The sequence below is a fragment of the Ranitomeya imitator genome, chromosome 1 (assembly GCF_032444005.1).
Source record: "Ranitomeya imitator isolate aRanImi1 chromosome 1, aRanImi1.pri, whole genome shotgun sequence".
NCBI lineage: Eukaryota > Metazoa > Chordata > Amphibia > Anura > Dendrobatidae > Ranitomeya > Ranitomeya imitator.
Window position 1 is genome coordinate 615,373,605 of NC_091282.1, and position 23,150 is coordinate 615,396,754.

Here is a 23,150-nt window from a genome sequence, read left to right on the forward strand (position 1 = left end):
CTCCAGTCGTCGTAGAAGATCTGGAGTATCTTTAACGAATGATTGTAATGCTGAGACAAAGGGTGACAGGATGCGATCCAGGTAAATACCTGCATTCTGGCAGAGACTGCCTACCCCTGATACAATAGGTCTACCCCTGAGAGGGTGTAGGCCCTTATGTACCTTAGGCAGGCTGTAAAATGTAGCGATCACTGGACAGTTAGGAAAAATATAGTCAAACTCTGTTTTATTGATGATCCCATCATTCAAACCTTCCTGTAGAATTGATCTTAACTCCATACAATAGTCCTTTGTGGGATTGTGCGGAAGGATCTCGTATGTGGTTCTATCAGCCAAAATCGATTGGCACATACTCAAATAGTCCTTGATCCCAAGTATAACAACATTGCCCCCCTTATCGGAGGGCTTTATCACTATGTTAGTGTTCTGTTCTAACCGTTTGATAGCTTCCATTTCCTGCTTCGAGCAGTTGAAATCGCACTGTATATGGCTATGAGCAAGCTCCCTTAGTTCCGTGGTAACGAGATTTGAAAAAATATCAATAGATGAAAGGTCACCCGTGCTAGGTGGCATCTTGGTGCTTTTTTCTTTTAGCTGTGTGAAGGGTCCCAAACCCTGGGAGTTAGGTTCAATATCACCAATACTGTTTAGAAGTCTCACATCAGACAGCATATCCACCGGGATGCCAAGATCTGAACATAAACGGGATTCCTGTTTATGAAAGAATTTCTTCCATCTTAGTTTGCGCAGAAAAAGGTTCAAATCTTTCACCGCCCTAAATAGATCAAAATCAGTGCTAGGAACAAAAGAGAGTCCTTTACTCAGGACTGCCATTTCCCAGTTATCAATATGTTGATCAGACAAATTGATAACTTGTATACTGGTACCAGACTGAATAAACGGAGGATCACTGGTCAGAGCTGAACACTGTTGGGGAATATTTATTGTTTCCTCCCTTGGGGTTGTCGGTTTCGTAGGGGGTAAACCTGATCTAAAAAACCCCCACTTTGTGTATTATCCCCTCTATCTGAGGCCCCTCGAGCTCCACGACCTCTACCCCTTCCTCGATTTTTCCCTCTATAGGATCTAGATCTGTTTTCAGATTCTGAGAAATCAGTGTCTGTAGAAGATGCTTCTGTTTCTCTATCGGGTGGGGTAGTTCTAGGAGCCAAGACCAAGTATGCCTTATTGTCTTTAAAATCCTGGATGTCTCTCAGGTATTGACGATGCTTCCTCTCTTTTAGATGGTATTGAAAACGCTCAATATGTGTCTGGAGTTTAGTTTCCTTAACGGCAAAATCCGTTTCTGTAGAGAATTTTTTTGTGATCTCTATGTGTTCCTTAAGCTTATCGTTAAGGGTGGCTAATGTAACCTTTTCTTCCTCTAATAATAATTGCATGAAACGAAGGGAACTCTCAGTCGCCTCTCTTTCCCACCTGTGAATGAATGCGGAGTTTTTGTGTCTACTGCCAGCCGACAAGTTTATCCTTAAACCCCGTGGAACAATTTTAGCCTTCAGGTAACTCTCTAGGCTCTGTACCTCCCACCAGGAGGTGATCTGATCTCTATATACCTGTTGAAGTTCCCTGAAAGCTGTATTGAAAGAGGGAAGATATTTTTTCTGTGTAAAAGTCTGCTCTGAGAAGACCTCCTTTACCTCTGATAGCCAAGTGTCCGTATTGAGCCCAACAGATAAAAAACCTGCCATATCCTTTAATAGAGAACGCGAAAAAAGCAAATCTAGAAAAATCCACAGTAATAGAAATAAAACAACAAATCCCACCAAAATTAGGGGAACATAGCTATAGTAGGAATATAAAACATAACCTTTAATATGTATAAGGTAAAAATAAATGAAGAAATATCACCCCACAACAATATATAATGGTACTAAATGGTGTAGCCTAAATGAAGAAACACCATTAATATATGATACCATAACATGTGTATGAGAACAGCCTAAACACGTACAATGTGCTGTCCCACACTACCAAGATACCACTAGTTGTAAACATAAGCACACATGGGTGCAAAAAATGTTTAACCGGGTAAGCTTGTATGTACAAATATTGGCAGGTATCAAAGACAAACAAATAAAGCGGGCAGGAGGGGATAAGGCAAAAGAAAAGAGATATCATATAACAACAAAGGTAATTAAAACAGGAATGATCTCACCAATTGCCATAAATGAAGTAGGTGAAGCCCGCAATGCACTGAAGAAAAGTCCATATAGCAGCGATGCCGGGAGACAATACCCGGTCAATCCCTAGGGGGCTATACATACACCTACAAACCCAGACTCCCGCCCTTACAAGGGCAGTCCACAGCTACCCCTGGACAATATCATGCCCTGCACTCTCCCTATTGAGATGTCCCGACGCGTTTCTTCGCAGGCTGATTCATCAAGGGACTTGCCTGCCTGGGAGATAAAGTGCACGAGTGCTTAGAAAAAGGACATAAGGACCTGCCACCCTCCAAGTAACACTGAAGAGAGTGGAAACAATCACATGGTCCACTTAAGTAGTATAATGACGGGCATAGTTAACTTATCACACGCCAGATACAAATCATGTGATAGGCAGCAGTGAGTAAATGCTACATGCAGCAATATTGATAGCCAAAATAATCGGCCAAGAATGTACAAAAAACGTTCAAAGACCGCAAATTGTTGCAATCGTACAATACCTGTAAGGTCATGACAGAAAAACAGACCGCCATAAATCAGATGAAGAAACACGAGGACAGCACTTCCGGTAATAGCGGAGCCTAATGTTGCTAGGATACTGAGACGCCGAAGCGCGCTAAGACCTGGAAGCTTCCTGTCGTGGCGGAAGTGACGAATAGATCCGATAAGGGAGCACGAGGACAGCGCTGCCGAGAGAGCCTAATGTTGCTAGGATACCGGAACGCAAAAGCGCGCCCAGACCTAAAAGCTTCCTGTCATAGCAAAAGTAACGATTACTAGGACGCTCCGACGTTACCATGGCAGCGAAGTGCCTACTACTCAAAAGAATCGCCCAACGGGCGTGAGATATAAAAAACGAAAAGTGAACGCTATAGCGTAACTATAATAGCAAATACCTCCTGCCAATATAGTTGGTATAACCTGTGCAAAACACAAGCCCCGCGCTATGACAAAGATGACAACTCCATAATAAAGCTGTCCCAATAAATCAAGGTACTTATAAAGAACTAGGACACTCAAACGTCACTAAAATGACACCACTACATGATGTTAAACAAAACGCTGAAGCGCCAAAACGATCAAGAATGCTGTGTCACGGATCAAAGCGGTACCAATATACCCTGGTTAGTGGGACCTTAAAGTACCACAGCTGCATTATAGTCTTCCAAACGACAGCCCAACATCTGTAGGCAAAGGGGTAGGGATATACCTTTAGTGAGAAAAAATATGTCAATCTATGTTTCCCATACTCTATCAAAAAAAGGGGGGCACATACTCAAAAGGAAACCCCACTGGAGACTTCACATAAACTCACTTAGATGACCCCACATAAGAGTGGGGGATAGTGATGATAACAAACAATACTCATACAAAAAACAGGGGAGGGGCAAGGAAGGATTTACAAAAGAGCTATCAATATTGCTGCATGTAGCATTTACTCACTGCTGCCTATCACATGATTTGTATCTGGCGTGTGATAGGTTAACTATGCCCGTCATTATACTACTTAAGTGGACCATGTGATTGTTTCCACTCTCTTCAGTGTTACTTGGAGGGTGGCAGGTCCTTATGTCCTTTTTCTAAGCACTCGTGCACTTTATCTCCCAGGCAGGCAAGTCCCTTGATGAATCAGCCTGCGAAGAAACGCGTCGGGACATCTCAATAGGGAGAGTGCAGGGCATGATATTGTCCAGGGGTAGCTGTGGACTGCCCTTGTAAGGGCGGGAGTCTGGGTTTGTAGGTGTATGTATAGCCCCCTAGGGATTGACAGGGTATTGTCTCCCGGCATCGCTGCTATATGGACTTTTCTTCAGTGCATTGCGGGCTTCACCTACTTCGTTTATGGCAATTGGTGAGATCATTCCTGTTTTAATTACCTTTGTTGTTATATGATATCTCTTTTCTTTTGCCTTATCCCCTCCTGCCCGCTTTATTTGTTTGTCTTTGATACCTGCCAATATTTGTACATACAAGCTTACCCGGTTAAACATTTTTTGCACCCATGTGTGCTTATGTTTACAACTAGTGGTATCTTGGTAGTGTGGGACAGCACATTGTACGTGTTTAGGCTGTTCTCATACACATGTTATGGTATCATATATTAATGGTGTTTCTTCATTTAGGCTACACCATTTAGTACCATTATATATTGTTGTGGGGTGATATTTCTTCATTTATTTTTACCTTATACATATTAAAGGTCCCGTTTAGTATTCCACATACCCCTACACATCCCCCCCCCCCCCCCTCGCTCAGCCTCCTGTTTTTTTCCCGCCCTTCCACTACATGGTCCAACCTTCCAGCTCCTCCGCTAGTATCTCCTCCTCCCCAGACTTGTAAAAATGTTATATTACCTTTTTAAAAAAATGTTATTAGCTTAAAAATGTTTGTTTCAAAAAATGTTAAAGTTCAAATATATTTTATACCCAAAAAAGGTTTATAAATGTTTACCAAAACAAAGGTTAAAAAAAATATATATGGTATGACAAAAGGTTTGAAAAAAATTGTCAAAAATATGTTAAATAAAAATTTGTTTGGTTTAAAAACGATTTTTTAGTTTAGTGGCTTCATTTAAGTATGCTAACAAAAAAAGGTAAAAAAAACCAAAACATTACACACCACACGTTAAAAGGTATAACATATTTGGTTTATTACAAAACATACCAAACTTTTGTAAACTAATTAATAAAACTTGATGTCAATAAAAACACTTTGTACAGGAACATAAATCACAGAGACATAAAAGAAAGATCTCACACTATGTTGTCTTGCCGTGGAACTCGGCCTATAGGTGACACGAAATACTCTGCAAAGTAGTCCCTCATTCTGGAAACAGAACCTGTGGAACGAACAGAGCTGCTTTGGTAATCTCACAAGGTGGTCTCAGAGTCCTCATCATCCATGGAAACAGGCTCCTGGGAAATCACATAGTTATGCAGCACCACACAGGCCTTGACCACCTCATCCACAGTCCCTGTGTGCAGTTTTATGGCGGTTAGCAGCACTCGTCACTTTGCAGTTAAAATGCCAAATGCACACTCCACCACTCGTCTGGCTCTAGTTAAGCGGTAATTAATAACTCTTTTGGTTCGGGTCAAGTCTCTGCTTGCATACGGTTTTAGTAGGTGTGGTGACAACTGGAATGCCTCATCACCAACACAGACAAATGGCGTAGGTGGTCCAGTTGTTCCCAGGAGTGGTCTTGCTGGTGGAATATCATAGCTGTCTCCATACAGACAATGGCCCATCGGAGAAGTTTTGAATACTTGTGAGTCGTTGGACCGGCCATAGGCTCCTATGTCCACAGCCATGAATTTACAGTTGGCATCTGCTATGGCCATGAGTACTATTGAAAAGTACTTCTTGCAGTTAAAGTACTCTGAGCCAGATCCTGCAGGTTTTGCAATATGGATGTGTTTGCCATCTACGGCACCTAAGCAATTTGGGAAATGGCACAGTTTCTCAAAATGTTCAGCACTCTGCAGCCAGATGTCCATAGTCGGTTGTGGAATGTACTCCTAGTGCAAGGTATCCCATATTGCCAGCCAGGTCTCTTTCACAATTCCGGAAATTGTTGATATTCCAAGGCGGAACTGGTAATGTAGTGAAGTTAGGGATTCTCCTGTAGCAAGGAATCTGTGAAAAACTAATAAAAATGTTAGTAAAAATTGCAAAGACCAACATAACATTTTGAAGCAATTTATACAAATATTACATTTATTTCTTTTTAAGTTTTGATAAACGGCATTGCGGAAGTTTTTATGTTGTAGTGCACATTAAAAACAGCATTTTTACATCTGTGCATTCCTATTATGGAGCAGGTGTTAAACACTGTGGAATGGCCACAAACAATAAAAAAATTAACATGCTGCAGAAAATGTGTTTCAGCGCAGTATTTTCTGCAGCATGTTCACTGCTGATGTGGTTTTCCATAGGTTAAAGCATGTTTACATGACATTAAATATGAACAATGATAAAAAACAAACCTTAACAAGTAGGCTTACCGCAGTGTCACCATCAGCCGCTCCGCCAGTGAGATGGAAAACCTCATCTGTGTGTCCTGCCTTTGGATGACATCCCCAACTTGTTCCAGCAAATAATCAAAGTGTCCCTGCCTCATCCGAACATAATTAAAAAATTTCTCCGGGTTCTGTGGCAACTCCTTGTAGAGAGTTGAATAGATGCCCCGGGTCATCCGCTGTGCGTTTATGGGATGTATCCATAGTCGTTGCAGTTGAAGAATCCTCCGTCTTGCTGCTCCTTCTCCCGAACTATTATATCCAACCGATTGGTCTCAAAAATCACATCAGTAACTACGTTCACAATCTTCACAAGCACTCCTTCCATCCTTCCAGGCCTGACCAAGGAGGAGTAGAGGGGGATAATTACTTCACATGACCTAGACTCTGATCTTCTCTTATTACATCCAAGAACTGTTTGGCTTTTTTTCTGCTGCATCACACTGTTGACTCATGGGCAGTCTGTGATCTCTTAGTGTACCCAAGTCTTTTTCACTCGTGCTGTTACTTAGTTCTATTCCTCCCATTCTGTAGATGTAATTTTCGTTTTTTTGCCCAGATGTAGAATCTTGCATTTCTCCCTGTTAAATACCATTTTATTAGTGTCTGCCCATTGTTCAAGCTGATCTACATCCTTCTTTTGCCCTTTTCTAATAGGAATGTCCCGGAGATATTTTCATAGAAGGCATTTTTGTGTCCAGCTATGAAAGTGGCAAGCTGCAAACTCTGGAAACCATGCTGGAATCGATCGACTCTTCTCTAGAGAGTTGGAGCACCTACCTGATCGAAGCCTGCAAACATCTCCAGCAAAAGAGCTACTATAACATCTTGTACGAGCTACAGCTATTTATGAAGGTGAGGTTATAACCGCCATCAATGCAGTCGCCCAAGTGGCAGCCTGTATTCTGTTAAAGGCTGCAAGAAAGGCAATTACTGGGGTCCTTCAGCAAGGCTGCATACATGGTGATAACCAGAAGGGAGTGTATATGTAATCTGAAGGAAGGGGTGTATATATGATCTGACGGGAGGCTTGTATACATATGCACCCCTCTCCACCCCCCACATCTGATTGTGTATGCGGAACCCGGGGTGGGGGAGAGGTGTATGCGGAATACAGAGGGGGAGGGCTGAATACGGAATCCAGAGGAGGGGAAGGGGTGTATACCTGCATAGTCTGACACTGTCCAATCAAAGCTGAAGGGGAAGAGGCTGAATCGAATCCTCCAATAAGGGAATTGATAACGTCCAGTTTTTAACACACCAGTATTCATACATTTTCGAAAGGAACAGAATTTAACATATGAAAAACAATGCAAAGTGAGATGAAATGGTGAAAGTGCTATTCCACCAGTATTTTTTCACCTTATGTATTTCATTAAGCTGTATAAGTTACGGCAGTATATATAAAAAAAAAAAATAGTTTGTGTCGCCATTTTTGTGTCTATGGAGCGGAGTGAGGGCTTTCTGGGGTTTTTATTGGTACAATTATGGGTTAATACAAGGGTTTTCATCGCTTTTTGTTACATTTTTGTAGGGTTAGAATGTTGTTGTCTTTACAACTTTCACATGTTAAATAATTTTACTTTAATAGATGACAAAATTGCTTATAATTTCTAAACGGGGAAACGGGTGGGGGGGGGGGGGAGGATTTTTTACTATTTGTATGTATGTATGAATATATATTTGTTTTTAATTTGTTTTGCTTTAGCCTCCTGCGAGGAGGCTACATTTCACAGGAGAGTTAAGATGGCAGGCATGGAGGTCTTCAGCAGGCCATCAGTTGACAGGATTACCCATTGGCACCCCGTAATCACATCATGGGTGATGGGGGAAGCAATGGGCGCTATGATAGGCACATGACACAATTGCACTACTCTAAATATTAAGTGACACTGTCAGATTTTGACCGGCATTTTAGTAAACCACAGCGGTTGCTGCTGTTGCGGACAGATGCTGGCATCTGCCTGATATGATGCTGGCTCAGCTCTGGAAACCGCTTCATACATGGGAACTCCAACACTATTATGTCCTACATCAGGACGAGGTTAAAACACCTGTCTGCACTCAGGGGTGTGACAATCTCTGTTGCAGGGTGCGACTGGACCTGTGCCGCCCACATTTTTTGGAAGAAAAAAAAATCGCAGAACAGTGGCATTATTACTGGAAGAAGCCCAGGATGGGGCACATTATACCAGGATTGGGGACATAAATTACTGAAAGGGTCCCAGAATGGAGGTCATTATATCAGGAAATGGAGACCTACCAAGGTTGACCCGCGCTGTATGATATTATACCAGGATTGGGGACTTTATACCAGGAAACTGAGACCTACTGAGAGGGGACCTAGGATATTATACCAGAAAACTGAGACCTACTGAGAGGGGACCTAGGATATTATACCAGAAAACTGAGACCTACTGAGAGGGGACCTAGGATATTATACCAGGAAACTGAGACCTACTGAGAGGGGACCTAGGATATTATACCGGAAAACTGAGACCTACTGAGAGGGGGGACCTAGGATATTATACCAGGAAACTGAGACTTACTGAGAGGGGACCTAGGATATTATACCAGGAAACTGAGACCTACTGAGAGGGGACCTAGGATATTATACCAGAAAACTGAGACCTACTGAGAGGGGACCCATGCTGCATGACATTATACCAGGATGTGGTACAGGATGGAGACCTTATACTGAGATGGGGAACGTTATTACTGTAAGGGGCTCAGGATCGTGGACATTGTACCAGGAAAAGGCCCAGGATGGAGGTTATCATACCTGGAAGGGGCCAGGATGGATGACATTGGTACAAGAAGGGGGACCTTGTTACATGAGAGGTCACACACATGTCTTCACAGGATCTGGAATGCTAGAAGGCCCCATGCATCTGCCGAACATGCGGGGGTGTGGGTGGGTGCACATCACTCTAGATACGCTCCTGTATGAGCCAGTCTAACTCTGCCCTGGAATCCTGACTTGTACTTCTTCTGATCTGTGACTTTATTTATCACAGGACCATGTACGTGCTGCCATGACCTGCATTCGATTTTTCACACTGAAAGCTAAAAGCTACCGGGACTTGGGTAACAATCAAACATGGCTGGTAAAATCCAAGGACCACCTAAAAATCTATTTACAAGAAGTGTCCCGAAGCAACAGGAAAAAATCGTTCGACACTTTTCGGAAAAAAATGTCTGCTAGTGACGTGTCCAGGTAATTCCTCCAGAACGATAGTATGTTGTGTATGTATGTGTGTGTGTGTGTATCTATAATATAACGCTGGGAGCGTCACTCTGTCCGAAGCCTTTATAGACTGCGCAAGCGCCGGCGCAGTCTGGGCCCCACAGAGTGATGCTCCCAGGAGATCGCGGTATGCGTAAACACTGAACGCACACCGCGATCTCCACCGGAGAGGCAGGGACCGTGGACGCGCCAGGAGGGTGAGTATATTCACCTGTCCCCCGTTCCAGCGCTGCGTGCGGCTCCGTCTCCCAGGTCCTCTGCTGTGACGTTCACAGTTCAGAGGGCGCAATGACGTGCTTAATGCGCGCCGGCGCCGCTCTCTGACTGACCAGTCACAGCCAGTGGAGCCGGAAGATGGCGGCGCGCAGCGCTGGAACGGGGGCCAGGTGAATATAGCAAGTGCTGGGGGGCCTGAGCTAGCGGCGATACCAGCACCTGACCCCCACAGTGCGCCGGTGTCCCCGCCTGCTCAGGCCCCCCAGCACTCGGCGCCAAGCGACGATAGGTGAGTATGGTATATTTTTTTTTTTTTTATATATATCGCAGCAGCATACGGGGCATATACAATGGAGCATCTTATGGGGGCCATAAACCATAATGGAGCAGTGTACGGGGGCATACACACTGGAGTGTCTTATGGGGGCCATAAACCTTTATGGAGCAGTGTACGGGGGCATACACACTGGAGCGTCTTATGGGGGCCATAAACCTTTATGGAGCAGTGTACGGGGCATACACACTGGAGCATCTTATGGGGGCCATAAACCTTTATGGAGCAGTGTACGGGGGCATACACACTGGAGCGTCTTATGGGGGCCATAAACCTTTATGGAGCATCTTATGGGGGCCATCAACCCTAATGGAGCAGCGTATGGGGCATATGGATGGGAGAAGCAAATTAAAGAATGGTGGCGCAGGATGGGAGCAGCACATGACAGAACGGGGGCGCAGGATGGGAGCAGCACATGACAGAATAGGGCAGCACATGACAGAACGGGCGCAGGATGGGAGCAGCACATGACAGAACAGGGGTGCAGGATGGGAGCAGCACATGACAGAACGGGGGCACAGGATGGGAGCAGCACATGACAGAACAGGGGTGCAGGATGGGAGCAGCACATGACAGAACGGGGGCACAGGATGGGAGCAGCACATGACAGAACGGGGGCACAGGATGGGAGCAGCACATGACAGAACAGGGGTGCAGGATGGGAGCAGCACATGACAGAATGTGGGCACAGGATGGGAGCAGCACATGACAGAACGGGGGCACAGGATGGGAGCGCAGGATGGGAGCAGCAAATGACAGAATGGAGGCGCAGGATGGGAGCAGCACATGTCACAATGGGGGAGCAGGATGGGAGCGGCACATGACGGAATGGGGGAGCAGGATGGGTGCAAAACATGACAGAATGGGGGCGCAAGATGGGTGCAGCACATGACAGGATGGGAACGCAGGATGGAGCAGCACATGACAGGATGGGGACGCAGGATGGAGCAGCACATGTCAGAATGGGGGTGCAGGATGGAGACCATATACCAAAATAAATGCTCGCCACCCGGGCGTAGAACGGGTTCAGTAGCTAGTGTGTATATATATAATGTATGTGTGTGTGTGTGTGTGTGTGTATATATATATATATATATATATATATATATATATATATATATATATATATATATATATATATATATATATATATATATATACACATACACACATGTCTCATAATCTGTCGTGAATAGTGTGATCCTCAGTAACATATCAGCTAATCAGCTTATTGTAACCCTTTCTGTGATAACGAGACCACTGCAGAGTTTTTTACTTTTATAGATAGAAATATAAAACTATTTTTTAAAAAGTCATCTCTAACTATACTTCTCCACCATGTTTAACATTTAAAAGCTGAAATAAATAGATGAAAATCCCAGGAAAGAAGTAATGAACTCGCACTGCAGTGAGACCGCTTCTCATTGTCTTCCAGGCACATCAACACTGTTGAGCTTCAGATGGAAATCACCAAGTTCCTGCAGAGATGTGAGAGTTTGCAGAGCGCACAGGTGTATGACAAGCAGCCGCCCACACTGTTTGGACACAGTGCCATGATGTTAGATGTGGCCAGCAGGGTAAGAAACTTTTCTGACAAAATGATCGTAATGTGAACACACGCTTGCAGGCACTTTTCTAGTAGATCTGTCTCGTCTCTATGCTCATGCTTGTTGACCGCCATCCAGGATGTAATTGTTTATTATTATTTATTTTTTACTTTGTTTTTCAAGGTTATATTAGGTGGGAAGAATGTAGAAGAAGGGTTTGGAATTGCTTTTCGAGTAATTCAGGTGAGATGACAATCGGTAATATCCGCATTTAATCCGTAATGTCTCATACATGCTTCCAGGATTCTCTATATTTTGTCCATATTTTCTTAACTCCTTCACATGAGCGTCTACATATAGTCGTTTTTTTTTTGTTTGTTTTTTCAATGAAGCCTGGCCACAAGCCTATAGTATGGGCCCGGATTCTTGGACAAGCCATCGTCACCCCACAGTTGCATCACAGGGAGGGCTGAAGGTTGTTTGACTCAATCCATTTCATTCCTACCTTCTTAAATGCTGCTATCACAATTGGCGGTGGCATCTAAGAGGATAGCATTTACTCTTACGGGGCGGCTTCATAGTCTAGCTGGCAGCACATGCCCAGCTCCTGAGCCAGCAGATGTCACTAAGAGGATAACATTTACTCTTACGGAATGGCTTCATAACCTAGCTGGCAGAACATGCCCAGCTCCTGAGCCGGCAGATGTCACTAAGAGAATAGCATTTACTCTTACGGAATGGCTTCATAACCTAGCTGGCAGCACATGCCCAGCTCCTGAGCCAGCAGATGTCACTAAGAGGATAACATTTACTCTTACGGAATGGCTTCATAACCTAGCTGGCAGAACATGCCCAGCTCCTGAGCCGGCAGATGTCACTAAGAGAATAGCATTTACTCTTACGGAATGGCTTCATAACCTAGCTGGCAGCACATGCCCAGCTCCTGAGCCAGCAGATGTCACTAAGAGGATAGCATTTACTTTTACGGGGCGGCTTCATGGCCTAGTTGGCAGCACATGCCCAGCTCCTGAGCCAGGAGATGTCGCCAAGAGGATAGCATTAACTATTACGGTGGACTGCTTCATAGCCTAGCTGGCAGCACATGCCCAGCTCCTGAGCCAGGAGATGTCACTAAGAGGATAGCATTTACTGTTACGGGGGACTGCTTCATAGCCTAGCTGGCAGCACACATGCCCAGCTCCTGAGCCAGATGTCACTAAGAGGATAAAAATAGCTGAAAAAAACCCCCACAGTAATGGGATAAAAAAGGCCTTTTTTTGACGTATGAAAAATTAAATGCATGAATGTGACCATAGATTTGATGCCGTATGTTTCCATTTCAACCAATTTCCAGGATTTCCAGCTTGACGCTTTCAAGGTTTACAGCAAAGTTTGCAAGCAGCTGGTGCAACAGGAGAATTACCCAGAAATTCTGCAGCTGGTGAAGTGTGTGAGCGAGTCTGGGATCGCCGCAGAGAAGGACTGCGATAAGATTTTGTTGAGATGCGTCGAAGAAATGGCTGATGTTCCTTCTGATGTAAGATGCTGTTTATGGTTTTGTTCATGGTGTATCTCAATCCTGAGCAGAGTAAGGGACTCCTAGAATGGAAAGGGTCGTCAGCCACGTTGTATTAAACAGGGTTGTCTCGTCAGGACATCCTCGTTTTAAACAGCATTCAATGCTGCACACAGACTACTTCACATTTTGTTTTAGCTGCTTCTTAAAGGAAACCAGGTATAAAGTGGCCAGTTTTTGGTATTTTATTCCCATTGCTCTCGAGTCTTCCATTTGTTTTTTTTAATTCTCCATACTTTTTCAGAGATATGGGCCTTTTTTGTATTTGCTTCTATTTTTTATAGACTATAATGAGGAGGCTCATGGTTTCATAATGCAGAGCATCCCGAAGGCGCACCTCGGAGGATCTTGTGTGCCACATCCCTCTTGGTAAAGACTATAAAAAAACTAACCCTAAATGGAAAAGGTCCATATCTGGTAGAATGACCATGGGGAGCGACGGCAGTAAAATAAGAGCAAATACTGGACACACTTGACCTGGAGTCTTTAAAGTCTGAGAATAGGGGCTGCAATATATCCTGAAAAATTGTATGTCCCAAATGTTAAGAATAAAGTCATAAATGGCACCATAAATGCAATATCTGATCAATGACTAACTTTTGCCGCCATGTGTTCTTCTAGATTACTCATGTGTGTTGTGTTCTTTTTTACTATTTGATTTCAGGAGCTGGAAAAGCTAATTCAAGGCATGAAAAGTGATGAAACAAAAGTAAGTGTTCAGTTAACTGTAAGGAAAAAAATCTAGTCCCTTTAACCCCTTCATGACCTTGGGATTTTTCGTTTTTCCGTGTTCGTTTTTCACTCCCCTCCTTCCCAGAGCCATAACTTTTTTATTTTTCCGTCAATTTGGCCATGTGAGGTCTTATTTTTTGCGGGACGAGTTGTACTTTTGAACGACATCATTGGTTTTAGCATGTCGTGTACTAGAAAACGGGAAAAAAATTGCAAGTGCGGTGAAATTGCAAAAAAAGTGCAATCCCACATTGGTTATTTGTTTGGCTTTTTTGCTAGGTTCACTAAATGCTAAAACTGACCTGCCATTATGATTCCCCAGGTCAGTACGAGTTCATAGACACCTAACATGACTAGGTTATTTTTTATCTAAGTGGTGAAAAAAAATTCCAAACTTTGCTAAAAAAAAAAAAAAAATTGCGCCATTTTCCGATACTCGTTGCGTCTCCATTTTTCGTGATCTGGGGTCGGTTGAGGGCTTATTTTTTGCGTGCCGAGCTGGCTTTTTTAATGATAGCATTTTGGTGCAGATACGTTCTTTTGATCGCCCGTTATTGCATTTTAATGCAATGTCGCAGCGACCTAAAAAACGTAATTCTGGCGTTTTGACTTTTTTTCTCGCTACGCCGTTTAGCGATCAGGTTAATGCTTTTTTTTAATTGATAGATCGGGCGATTCTGAGCGCGGTGATACCAAATATGTGTAGATTTGATTTTTTTTTTATTGATTTATTTTGATTGGGGCAAAAGGGGGGTGATTTAAACTTTTATATTTTTTTTTTATTTTTTTCACATTTTTTAACCTTTTTTTTTTTACTTTTGCCATGCTTCAATAGCCTCTATGGGAGGCTAGAAGCAGGCACAACGTGATCGCCTCTGCTACATAGCAGCGATCTACTGATCGCTGCTATGTAGCAGAAATGCAGGTGTGCTGTGAGCGCCGACCACAGGGGGGCGCTCACAGCCACCGGTGATCAGTAACCATAGAGGTCTCTAGGACCTCTATGGTTACCATCCCAACGTATTGCCGACCCCCGATCATGTGACGGGGGTCGGCGATGACGTCATTTCCGGCCACAAGCAGTAGTTAAATGCCGCTGTCTGCGTTTGACAGCGGCATTTAACTAGTTAATAGGTGCGGGCAGATCGCGATTCTGCCCGCGCCTATTACGGGCACATGTCAGCTGTTCAAAACAGCTGACATGTCCCGGCTTTGATGCGGGCTCACCGCGGAGCCCCACATCAAAGCAGGGGATCTGACCTCGGACGTACTATCCCGTCCGAGGTCAGATAGGGGTTAATACTGACTTGGAGCATACTCTTAGCACTGTGCAGCCAGTCATGATGTGTTTTGTCTGATAATAGCTTTTTTTTCACAGATCAAGGCCTTTCTTGCTTGCCGAATGATGCGCTCTGCCTACCTGACCGCCGTTAAGCAGGAGCATGAGAAAGCAATCCAGCTAGTACAGGAAGTCTGGCAAGCTGCACACAACCTTAACGACAGCGTGGTGCAAGGCATCTGCTCCAAGTGGCTTGTAGAGCACCCTCCAGTATCCAAGCCAGCACAGCGCCATACCTCCCGCAAGTAAACCTGGTATTGGAACTGATGAACAAGGATTTGCAGGACCCATTGGCCATGTTGGTGATCTGCAGCCTCCAGATGGGAGCCTTGTAGTGTTAACGGCTCTTGTTTTGATTAACCAGCCTGGCGCGGCGTCACATGTTCATCACTCTGCAACAATAACATTATGCCAGGAAAGCTAATCAGAAGAAGAGCAGCAACTGGTTACTGATATGGCTACTGGTCTTGGAAATTGCACCATCTCGAACAGGTACCCAGGATGAAAGGGAGCAGCTTCTGTATATTTCATGGTGAATCAGAAGCACACGTTTCAGGATGGTTTACACCAGAGATCTCCAACCTTCGGCTCTCCAGCTATTGTATAGTTATCATGCCCATCTGTCTGGGGCACAATGGGAGCTGATGATTTAGCAACAGCTGGAAAAGCCACCAGTTGTAGACCAGTGGTCTATATGGTAAACATTCACTATAGGGACAAGGATCTACCTCACTGCTTAACCGTAGATGCCCGACTTTTATACTGGTGTTTTATAATGTGTGATGTATCATGTACACCACGTGATGTGCAATATAGGTAGATCATCCAGGGTTTATTCATTACTGACATTATACTGTTTACAACAAATGATTAAAACTAATGGAGTCTTCCCAGGCTCAGAAATAAAAAGAAAAAAGCAGGCTTTGGCCGTGAAGTAGGAGGAAAACGTCTTTTATGATGGGGCTTAACAGTGACTTATGCAGTGACACAGGTCACACAAAGATCACTCTGTGCAGCCGTGCCATTGCAGCACAACGCAGGTGAATGCTTCATATGGATCGAGGGAAGCAAGCCTCCAAAAAGTCGGAACAAGTTAAATTGCAATTCGATGCATCTGAATTACCTGCATTACTCTGCAATTACTCTGCTATTTGGCCATTGTCACGAAGTTACTATCTAGCCTGGCTATAAGTGACTCATAGGCAAAGTAGCAATGAGTTTTATGAATTTCAGTTTTCCCATGGGCTTCATGGTCACAGCTGCTTAGGTATAGTACAGGCTGCATTGTGCTGGTGGACTGACAAAGTATTAGTTTATAAAGGGAGTGATTCTGATAATAGGAGTATTTTGGGAATTTTTGTTTGTCATTTACCAATAAACTAGTTCAATAAATTACGTATAACAGATCAATATCAAGCAATGAAACGTTTTGTAGACTTTCAATTTCATGAAGTTAGAATGCCTCAGATTATCTTTATTAAAGGAGTTGTATGAGATTAATATAAAGGGTCCTTACATTCCAGAATTTGGCTGAGCTGCAATAGGAGACCCAGCTTAAGGTCATTAGTGATGTTGTCTGGTGAGAAAATTACTCTACAAATCCATAAATAATAGAAAATATATGGCACCGCGATGGGGTCCAGCGGCATCCTCCTAATGCCAAAAACAGAGGTCCTGGCACTGAGTGCTATGGGGGAGATTTCCATGAACATCAGTACTGGGATCTCTGCTGTTTGCATCCCATCTGCCATACAGTAACTATTGTCACTGGTGTGATTTAACATGCCATTGTGTGAACTTAGATTTCTTGTTTAAAAGGGTCTTTTTAGTTTTTTATTATTAATTTGACCATTACATTTAGCTGGTGTTCTTATGTGTATGACAAATATATTTAATGTACGTGCTGCACCTTATTTATGGTAATATAATCATAACCTCAGTTACAATATAATGATTGGTGGACTGCGAAAAATAGAAATCAGCTTAATGAGTTAATGGTACCAAGTACACCTTTCTCCCTCCTGTGCTGGGAATTATCTTGGAAAGCACCTGTATTAATAGAAAAATCAGTTTTAGAAAATACAAACATGTATTTGGACCTTTTGTAGTTTTGGGAATTTATTACGTGCAGCTGCCTAGAAGTATCAGTATTAATGTGGTTATATGTTGTTGGCAATGTTATGGCCGTGACAGTCATTCTGTATTGCCTGTTCGTCGCAGTCAACTTATCGCTGGACACACTGGCATAATGCAGTCTCAGGAGTCACACGTGGCCGTCCGTAGCATAAGAAATCTGTGGCCATTGACCGCAAGACCTGTGTAACTACTCCCACATGCCAGCGTTCGCAGTCCTCCTCTTGCAGATTAAAAGCAGAGACATGTAGGAGGCGGATTGCAGGGCTCTCATACAATCGAGCGAAAGTTGCCGATGTGGCCACTGCACCATGTCCTGCAAATCGATTTGCACCTTAACTAATGAAAATAAATTAACGTTCTCCAGTTGTTCTTCGCTTTTAAGTTGACAAGGACCACTAAATGATTAAAACGTACAAAAGTAAGACTCCCAAAATCCTTCCTTCAATATCCTTTTGATCCCGTGCGGTCATATCTGAGCTATATACAGAAAGGTGTTTGTGTGCCCCTTTTCCTTTATCACAATCGTGAGTCTAGCTGTAACGCAAGTGCACCAGGAACCTCCCATGGCCATACCTGTATTGGAGAAGACTGAAGTCTGGCCTTCGTTCGTCTTTAGCATTGGTTCATTGCTGGTTTACTATTTCTAGGAAAGTCAGTGTAACAAATAACATGAATAACATTAGAGTTTACATGGGGTTGGTCAAATGGCTTCTGATAATACTGAAATACAGAATTGCTTTGATACACTCCAGCATGATGGCTTTCAAGTAGACTTCTACATTCAGGGATTAAGGAAGGGGGCCATCCCTGTGGAGGTTTGTAATAGTGACAATTAGTGATGAGGGAGTATATTCGTTGCACGGGTTTCTCCGAGCTTGCTCAGGTGGTCTCTGAGTATTTTTGAGTGCTTGGCGATTTAGTTTTCGTTGCCTCAGCAGCATGATTTGCGACTGCTAGACAGCTTGAATACATGTGGGGATTCCCTAGCAACCAAGCAACCCCCACGTGTATTCACTCTGTCAAGCAGCTGCAAATCATGCAGCTGCGTCAACAAAAACTAAATCTCCCAGCACTCTCAAATACTCAGAGACCACCCGAGCGTGCTCGGGAAAACCCGAGCAACAAGTATACTCGTTCATCACTAGTGACAATGGAAGCTGACCTTCCCAGTGAATGTAATGGCAACAATGGAAGCTGGCCATCCTGGTGGAGGTTTGTAATGGTAACAGTGGAAGCTGGCCATCCCAGTGTGGAGGCTAGTAATAGTAAAAATGGGAAGCTGGCCATTCCAATGGGCTTTGTAATGGTAGCAATGGGAAGCTTGCCATTCCAGTGGAGGTTTGCAGTGGTAAAGATGGAAGCTGGCCATCCTGTTGGAGGTTTATAATGGTAGCCGTGGGGAATTGGCTATCCCAGTGGGGTTTGTAATGGGAAAATGGCCATCCCAGTGGGGTTTGTAATGGTAACTATGGAAGCAGGCTATCACGGTGGAGGTTTGTAATGGTAACAATGGCAAGCCCAGTGGAGGATTGTAATGGTTAGAATGAAAGCTGGCAATCTTGGTGGAGGTTTGTAATGGTAACAAGAAATCCCAGTGGAAGTTTGTAATGGTAACAATGGAAGCTGGCCATCCCAACAGAGTTTGTAGACACCCAATTATCTCAGAAATAAGCAACTTGGACAGCTTTAAGGCTGGTAAAGTAGATAGGACACTCAACACTTTTTTTTTTTTTTATACAGTTGAAGGGAAAACATTTCAAGACTGGACTGGATTATTCATTTAAGGAGTTTTCTGCTTTATTATTAAAGTTACAAGTTGGAAGTTATCCTTTTCAATAAAGGGAAGAAAACTTGTAATTACAACCAGGATCCTTTCTATGCTCTTTTGCTGTTGGACTGGAAGTGATGACATTCTGACCAGTCAATCATTGGCCTCGGCTTTACAAACACCAGTAGTGGTGATATCATTTTCAGTTCAATAGTTCTGGGGCGGAGGATTCCGGTGGTTAGAATGTTTTTTTTTTTTTTTTTTCCGAAGGACTATTTCCCACTAGTAACTTTAGTAGCTGAGAGGAAAACTATCTGGTTGTATATGAAGGCTGCCTGATTGTTTTCTAGGTCTGTAAGTAGGAAACTATGGTGTAATATCCATGTTACTTTAGCGTATGCCCTCTGGAACATGTTCTGATCTATGCAACATTTGTAAATGTAATGATAAATGTAAGGAGAATCTGATTTGCACTGTGATCCTTGCACTTTATAATTGTGGATTTTGTACAATTGTAATTTTTTTTGTCAAGTCTGTGTCTTTACGTTGTTTGGAGGCTTTTATCTAACAAAAAAAAATTACAACGAATCAATAAAATATTTCTCAGAATGATTGTTTTCCAGTTTTACTTAATATAGAAGTATGAACACGTCAGAAGATGGGGATCCAGGGGTTATGCAACCTTTGTCTTTTCTGCATTAATCGGTACAAAAACTCAGTAATAAAATAAAATCTATATTTGTAGTGATTTGTATGTACCGTATATTGTTCTCCAAGGTACCAGAAAAAGAAAAATCCACAATCTACAGCCTCATTTATTTTTTTCCCTATTTTACGGCTGTCTCAAGAATTGATGCTTTATAGTCGTGGCCAAAAGTTTTTATGCTGTCACAAATTTTGGTTATCATAAAGTTTGCTGCTTCACTGTTTTCAGATTTAATTATAAGCATTTGATATGTTTTTACATTTTTATAAACCAATCCATTAAGTTTATGCAAAGGCTCAAAATTTACAGTACAGTGTTGACCCTTATTTCTCTATCGCCTTTCTTTGGGGGACACAGGAACCATAAGTGAATCTGCTGCCACTAGGAGGCTGACACTATGTAAATAAAAAAGTTAGCCCCTCCTCTGCAGTGTACACCCTACCGACAGAAAGTAGGATATTCAGTTTAGCTTAGTGTCAGTAGGAGGTGGACACAGGTCTTTCATTAGACCCTTATCTACCTCAATGTGCGTCGTTTTCTTTCAGGTTTTCTGGAGGGATACCGGGTGAACAGTCACACCTGTAGTCCCACAATACGGACTATGAGTACGGCGTGTACTGCCACCCCGTATCCTCATAGATCCCACAGCAGGACCAAGATCCTAGCACACAAGCGTGCTTAGAAGTCCGGTCCTGCATCCGTCCCCCACCCACTCGCCCACCAGGGCCTGTCGGTTGGAGGAGACAAGGACGTCCATCAGGTCCCTGGACGTCTGATATTTTCCCCGGATTGAGGTTAGTAAGGACGGTGTGGGATGTTTTAGGTGAGTATTCCTATCCTCAAAGTGCCTCTAGGTCCCTCCTCAGTTCCGGGGAGGTCGTTTGGTCGTCCCTTGGGATCTTTTTCCAGGCTGCCTTGGTCTGGTCGGCGTTTTTCCGTCCCTTCCATTGTGTATCGGCCGCCAGGGACACGTGGGGCGGGGGTTGTCGCTCCGTTCGCATGGCGGCCGCGCTGCTTCCTTCGGCGGCTGCGCTGTTCTCCGGCGCGGTGGCCTTGCAGGCGACCGCGCTGCTTTTTTCCCCCGGCCGCACTGTGTTCTTGCCCGGCGCTGCCGCCGTGCAGGCAGCCGCGCCGCTTCCCCCTGCGGCCGCACTATCCCTTTCTGACACGGCGTGCCTGCCTCGCAGGCAGCCGCGCCGCTTTCTCCTCCGTCCGCACTGTGCCTTTTTGTCGCGGTGGCCTTGCGGGCGGCCATGCCGCTTTTTCCTGGCATCTGCGCTTCTCCCACCGCCGCGGCCTCAAATTTAGGCCCCGGCTTCTACCAGGGCCTTCTTCCGGCGCCGCAACTCCTCCTACTTTCTTTCCCTCAGGCGGGCTTTTCTCCTGCCCGACAATAATCGGTGAGCTCCGCCCGACAATCATCGGTGAGCTCCGCCCACCGGCGCCATCTTGGTGCTCCTGGCCTGGCGGTTAGCCCCGCCCACCACTCCCCGTGCAGCCGCAGTTCAGCGCCAGTAACGTTTTCTTTGCAGCTTATGACTGTGAATTTCCAGCGTCCTCGCATGCAGCAAGTTTCGGACAAAAGGATACCCCAGATGTGACTGCCTGTTCTTCCAAGCCGTGCAGCCTTCCATCTGGAAACCGCAGCATCTGCCGTGATTAGCCCTGCACTGCAGACTAACACTCTCCCCTGCCCCCCTGTCCCCTAACCTTCTGACATTTTCCTCAGGGGCCCGTTCGGTCTACTTTTAAGGGAGGTCACTCCCGGCCTCCTACTTTTTCCCTACTTCCTGTACCTTAGTGAAACACTTTGTGTGTTCGTCTTATAACCGCAAGCTTCCCTCAGGCAGGCCTGCAGCAACCCACATTATGCTCACTGCCCATGACTCCCCCTGCTGCACTGCCTCAGAGCAAAATCCCCACCCCAGGCTGGGCCTCCTCTTTGTCTCTATCAGTAGCGGACCTCACACGGGTGTCCCAGACCCTTGTGTCCATGCTCGATCGGTTTCCCCTGCAGACTTCCGTGGTAGCCAGCGGGTCGCAAGAAGCTCCGTCCGAGACTTCCAATACAGGCCGCGAAAGATCCAGACAGGAACGCCGGTCTGAGTTCTCTTCTCGGTCCATCTTGCCCCACGGTTCTTCTCTGTGGTCGACTTCCCCATGGTCATTTCCCCCAGAGTCAGGCAAGGCTTTCTCTGATGCGCCTTCGGAGGATAATTTGGGGCCGGATTCGAACCAAATCGCTAACATGAGGGATATGGTTCAAAGCCTCATTGGAGTGACCAATCAGACTTGTGGCATCAAAAATTCCTCTACGAAACCCGCAGATCAGGCGGTTTCGTTTAGACGGTCTAAACTACCTCCCAAGGTATTCGCTCCTCATCCTGAATTCGAGGAGCTTCTGGCCAGAGAAAGAGAATTCGACCAGACGTTCTCAGAGGCAAGCGTCTTGGAGTCTCATCTCTTTCCTCTGGATCTCATCGCCAACCGGAATGAGAGGCGATAGAGAACGACCTCTCCCTCTGTGGATCTGCCGGCTGCTAGACTTGCCACCAACATAGTCCTGACGCTGTCCGGTCGGGCGGCTCTGAAAGATTCCATCGATAGGATCATGGAATCCTTTGTGAATTCGGCTTTCGAAGCTGCCGCATCATCCCTATGCCCGGCTTTCGCTTCCACTTGGGTTTCGAAGTCTGTATCCGAAGGGGCTAAACAACTCAGTTGGGGCATTCAAGCTGGAGCTCCACCAGACCGGCTGGCGGAACTTGCCACCCAGATTACTCACACCGGGGAATAATTTGTTCCCTGGACGTTGCGTTTTCTGCCGCTCAGGCACCCAGTAATGTTGTTGCTAGCCATCGCACGATTTGGCTCAAGAGTCATCAAAGAAGTCCCTAACGAGCCTGCCTTTTCAAGGATCACATCTTTTTCGGTTCCAAGCTGGACCAAGTTATTAAGGACACCACTGGCGGCACCAGTTCCCTTCTTCAGACCTCGCCTAGTTCCCCTTAGGCGGCAACTTCGGCCTTTTTCGTAGTTTCGCGGCATCAGATTCCTCTTCGCAACAGCAGAGGCCACAGGCACGTTAAGAGAAGAAGGTATACTTCTGACTCACTCCTTCCTGGCGTTCCCGCTACTCCTAAGGTGGATTCTCCAAGGTCTAGGAATGGAAGTTCCACCTAGGCATGAGTCACGACTAGACCCTAGCCCGTTTCCCAGGCTGGGCAGCCGTCTCCTCTTCCTCAGGGACGTCTGGGTCTCCTCAGTAGAGGACGCATGGATCAGGGAACTTGTATCCTCTGGATACAAAATAGATTCATTTCACAGCCCCGGGATCGTTTTCT

The 23,150-nt window shown here is 44.8% G+C and overlaps 1 protein-coding gene across 1 annotated transcript in view; it reads left to right on the forward strand.

Moving 5' to 3' along the window:
- The window catches only part of ZFYVE26 (zinc finger FYVE-type containing 26), a 155,252-nt gene extending 135,540 nt beyond the window's left edge, over positions 1-19,712 (forward strand). Inside the window, exons 27-33 of the mRNA XM_069726414.1 lie at positions 6,863-7,060; positions 9,223-9,422; positions 11,438-11,579; positions 11,733-11,792; positions 12,904-13,086; positions 13,790-13,834; positions 15,236-19,712. Coding sequence (XP_069582515.1) covers positions 6,863-7,060; positions 9,223-9,422; positions 11,438-11,579; positions 11,733-11,792; positions 12,904-13,086; positions 13,790-13,834; positions 15,236-15,445 — 1,038 coding nt within the window. The 3' untranslated portion in view covers positions 15,446-19,712. The remainder of the gene's footprint in view (positions 1-6,862; positions 7,061-9,222; positions 9,423-11,437; positions 11,580-11,732; positions 11,793-12,903; positions 13,087-13,789; positions 13,835-15,235) is intronic.
- Positions 19,713-23,150: the final 3,438 nt, after the last annotated feature.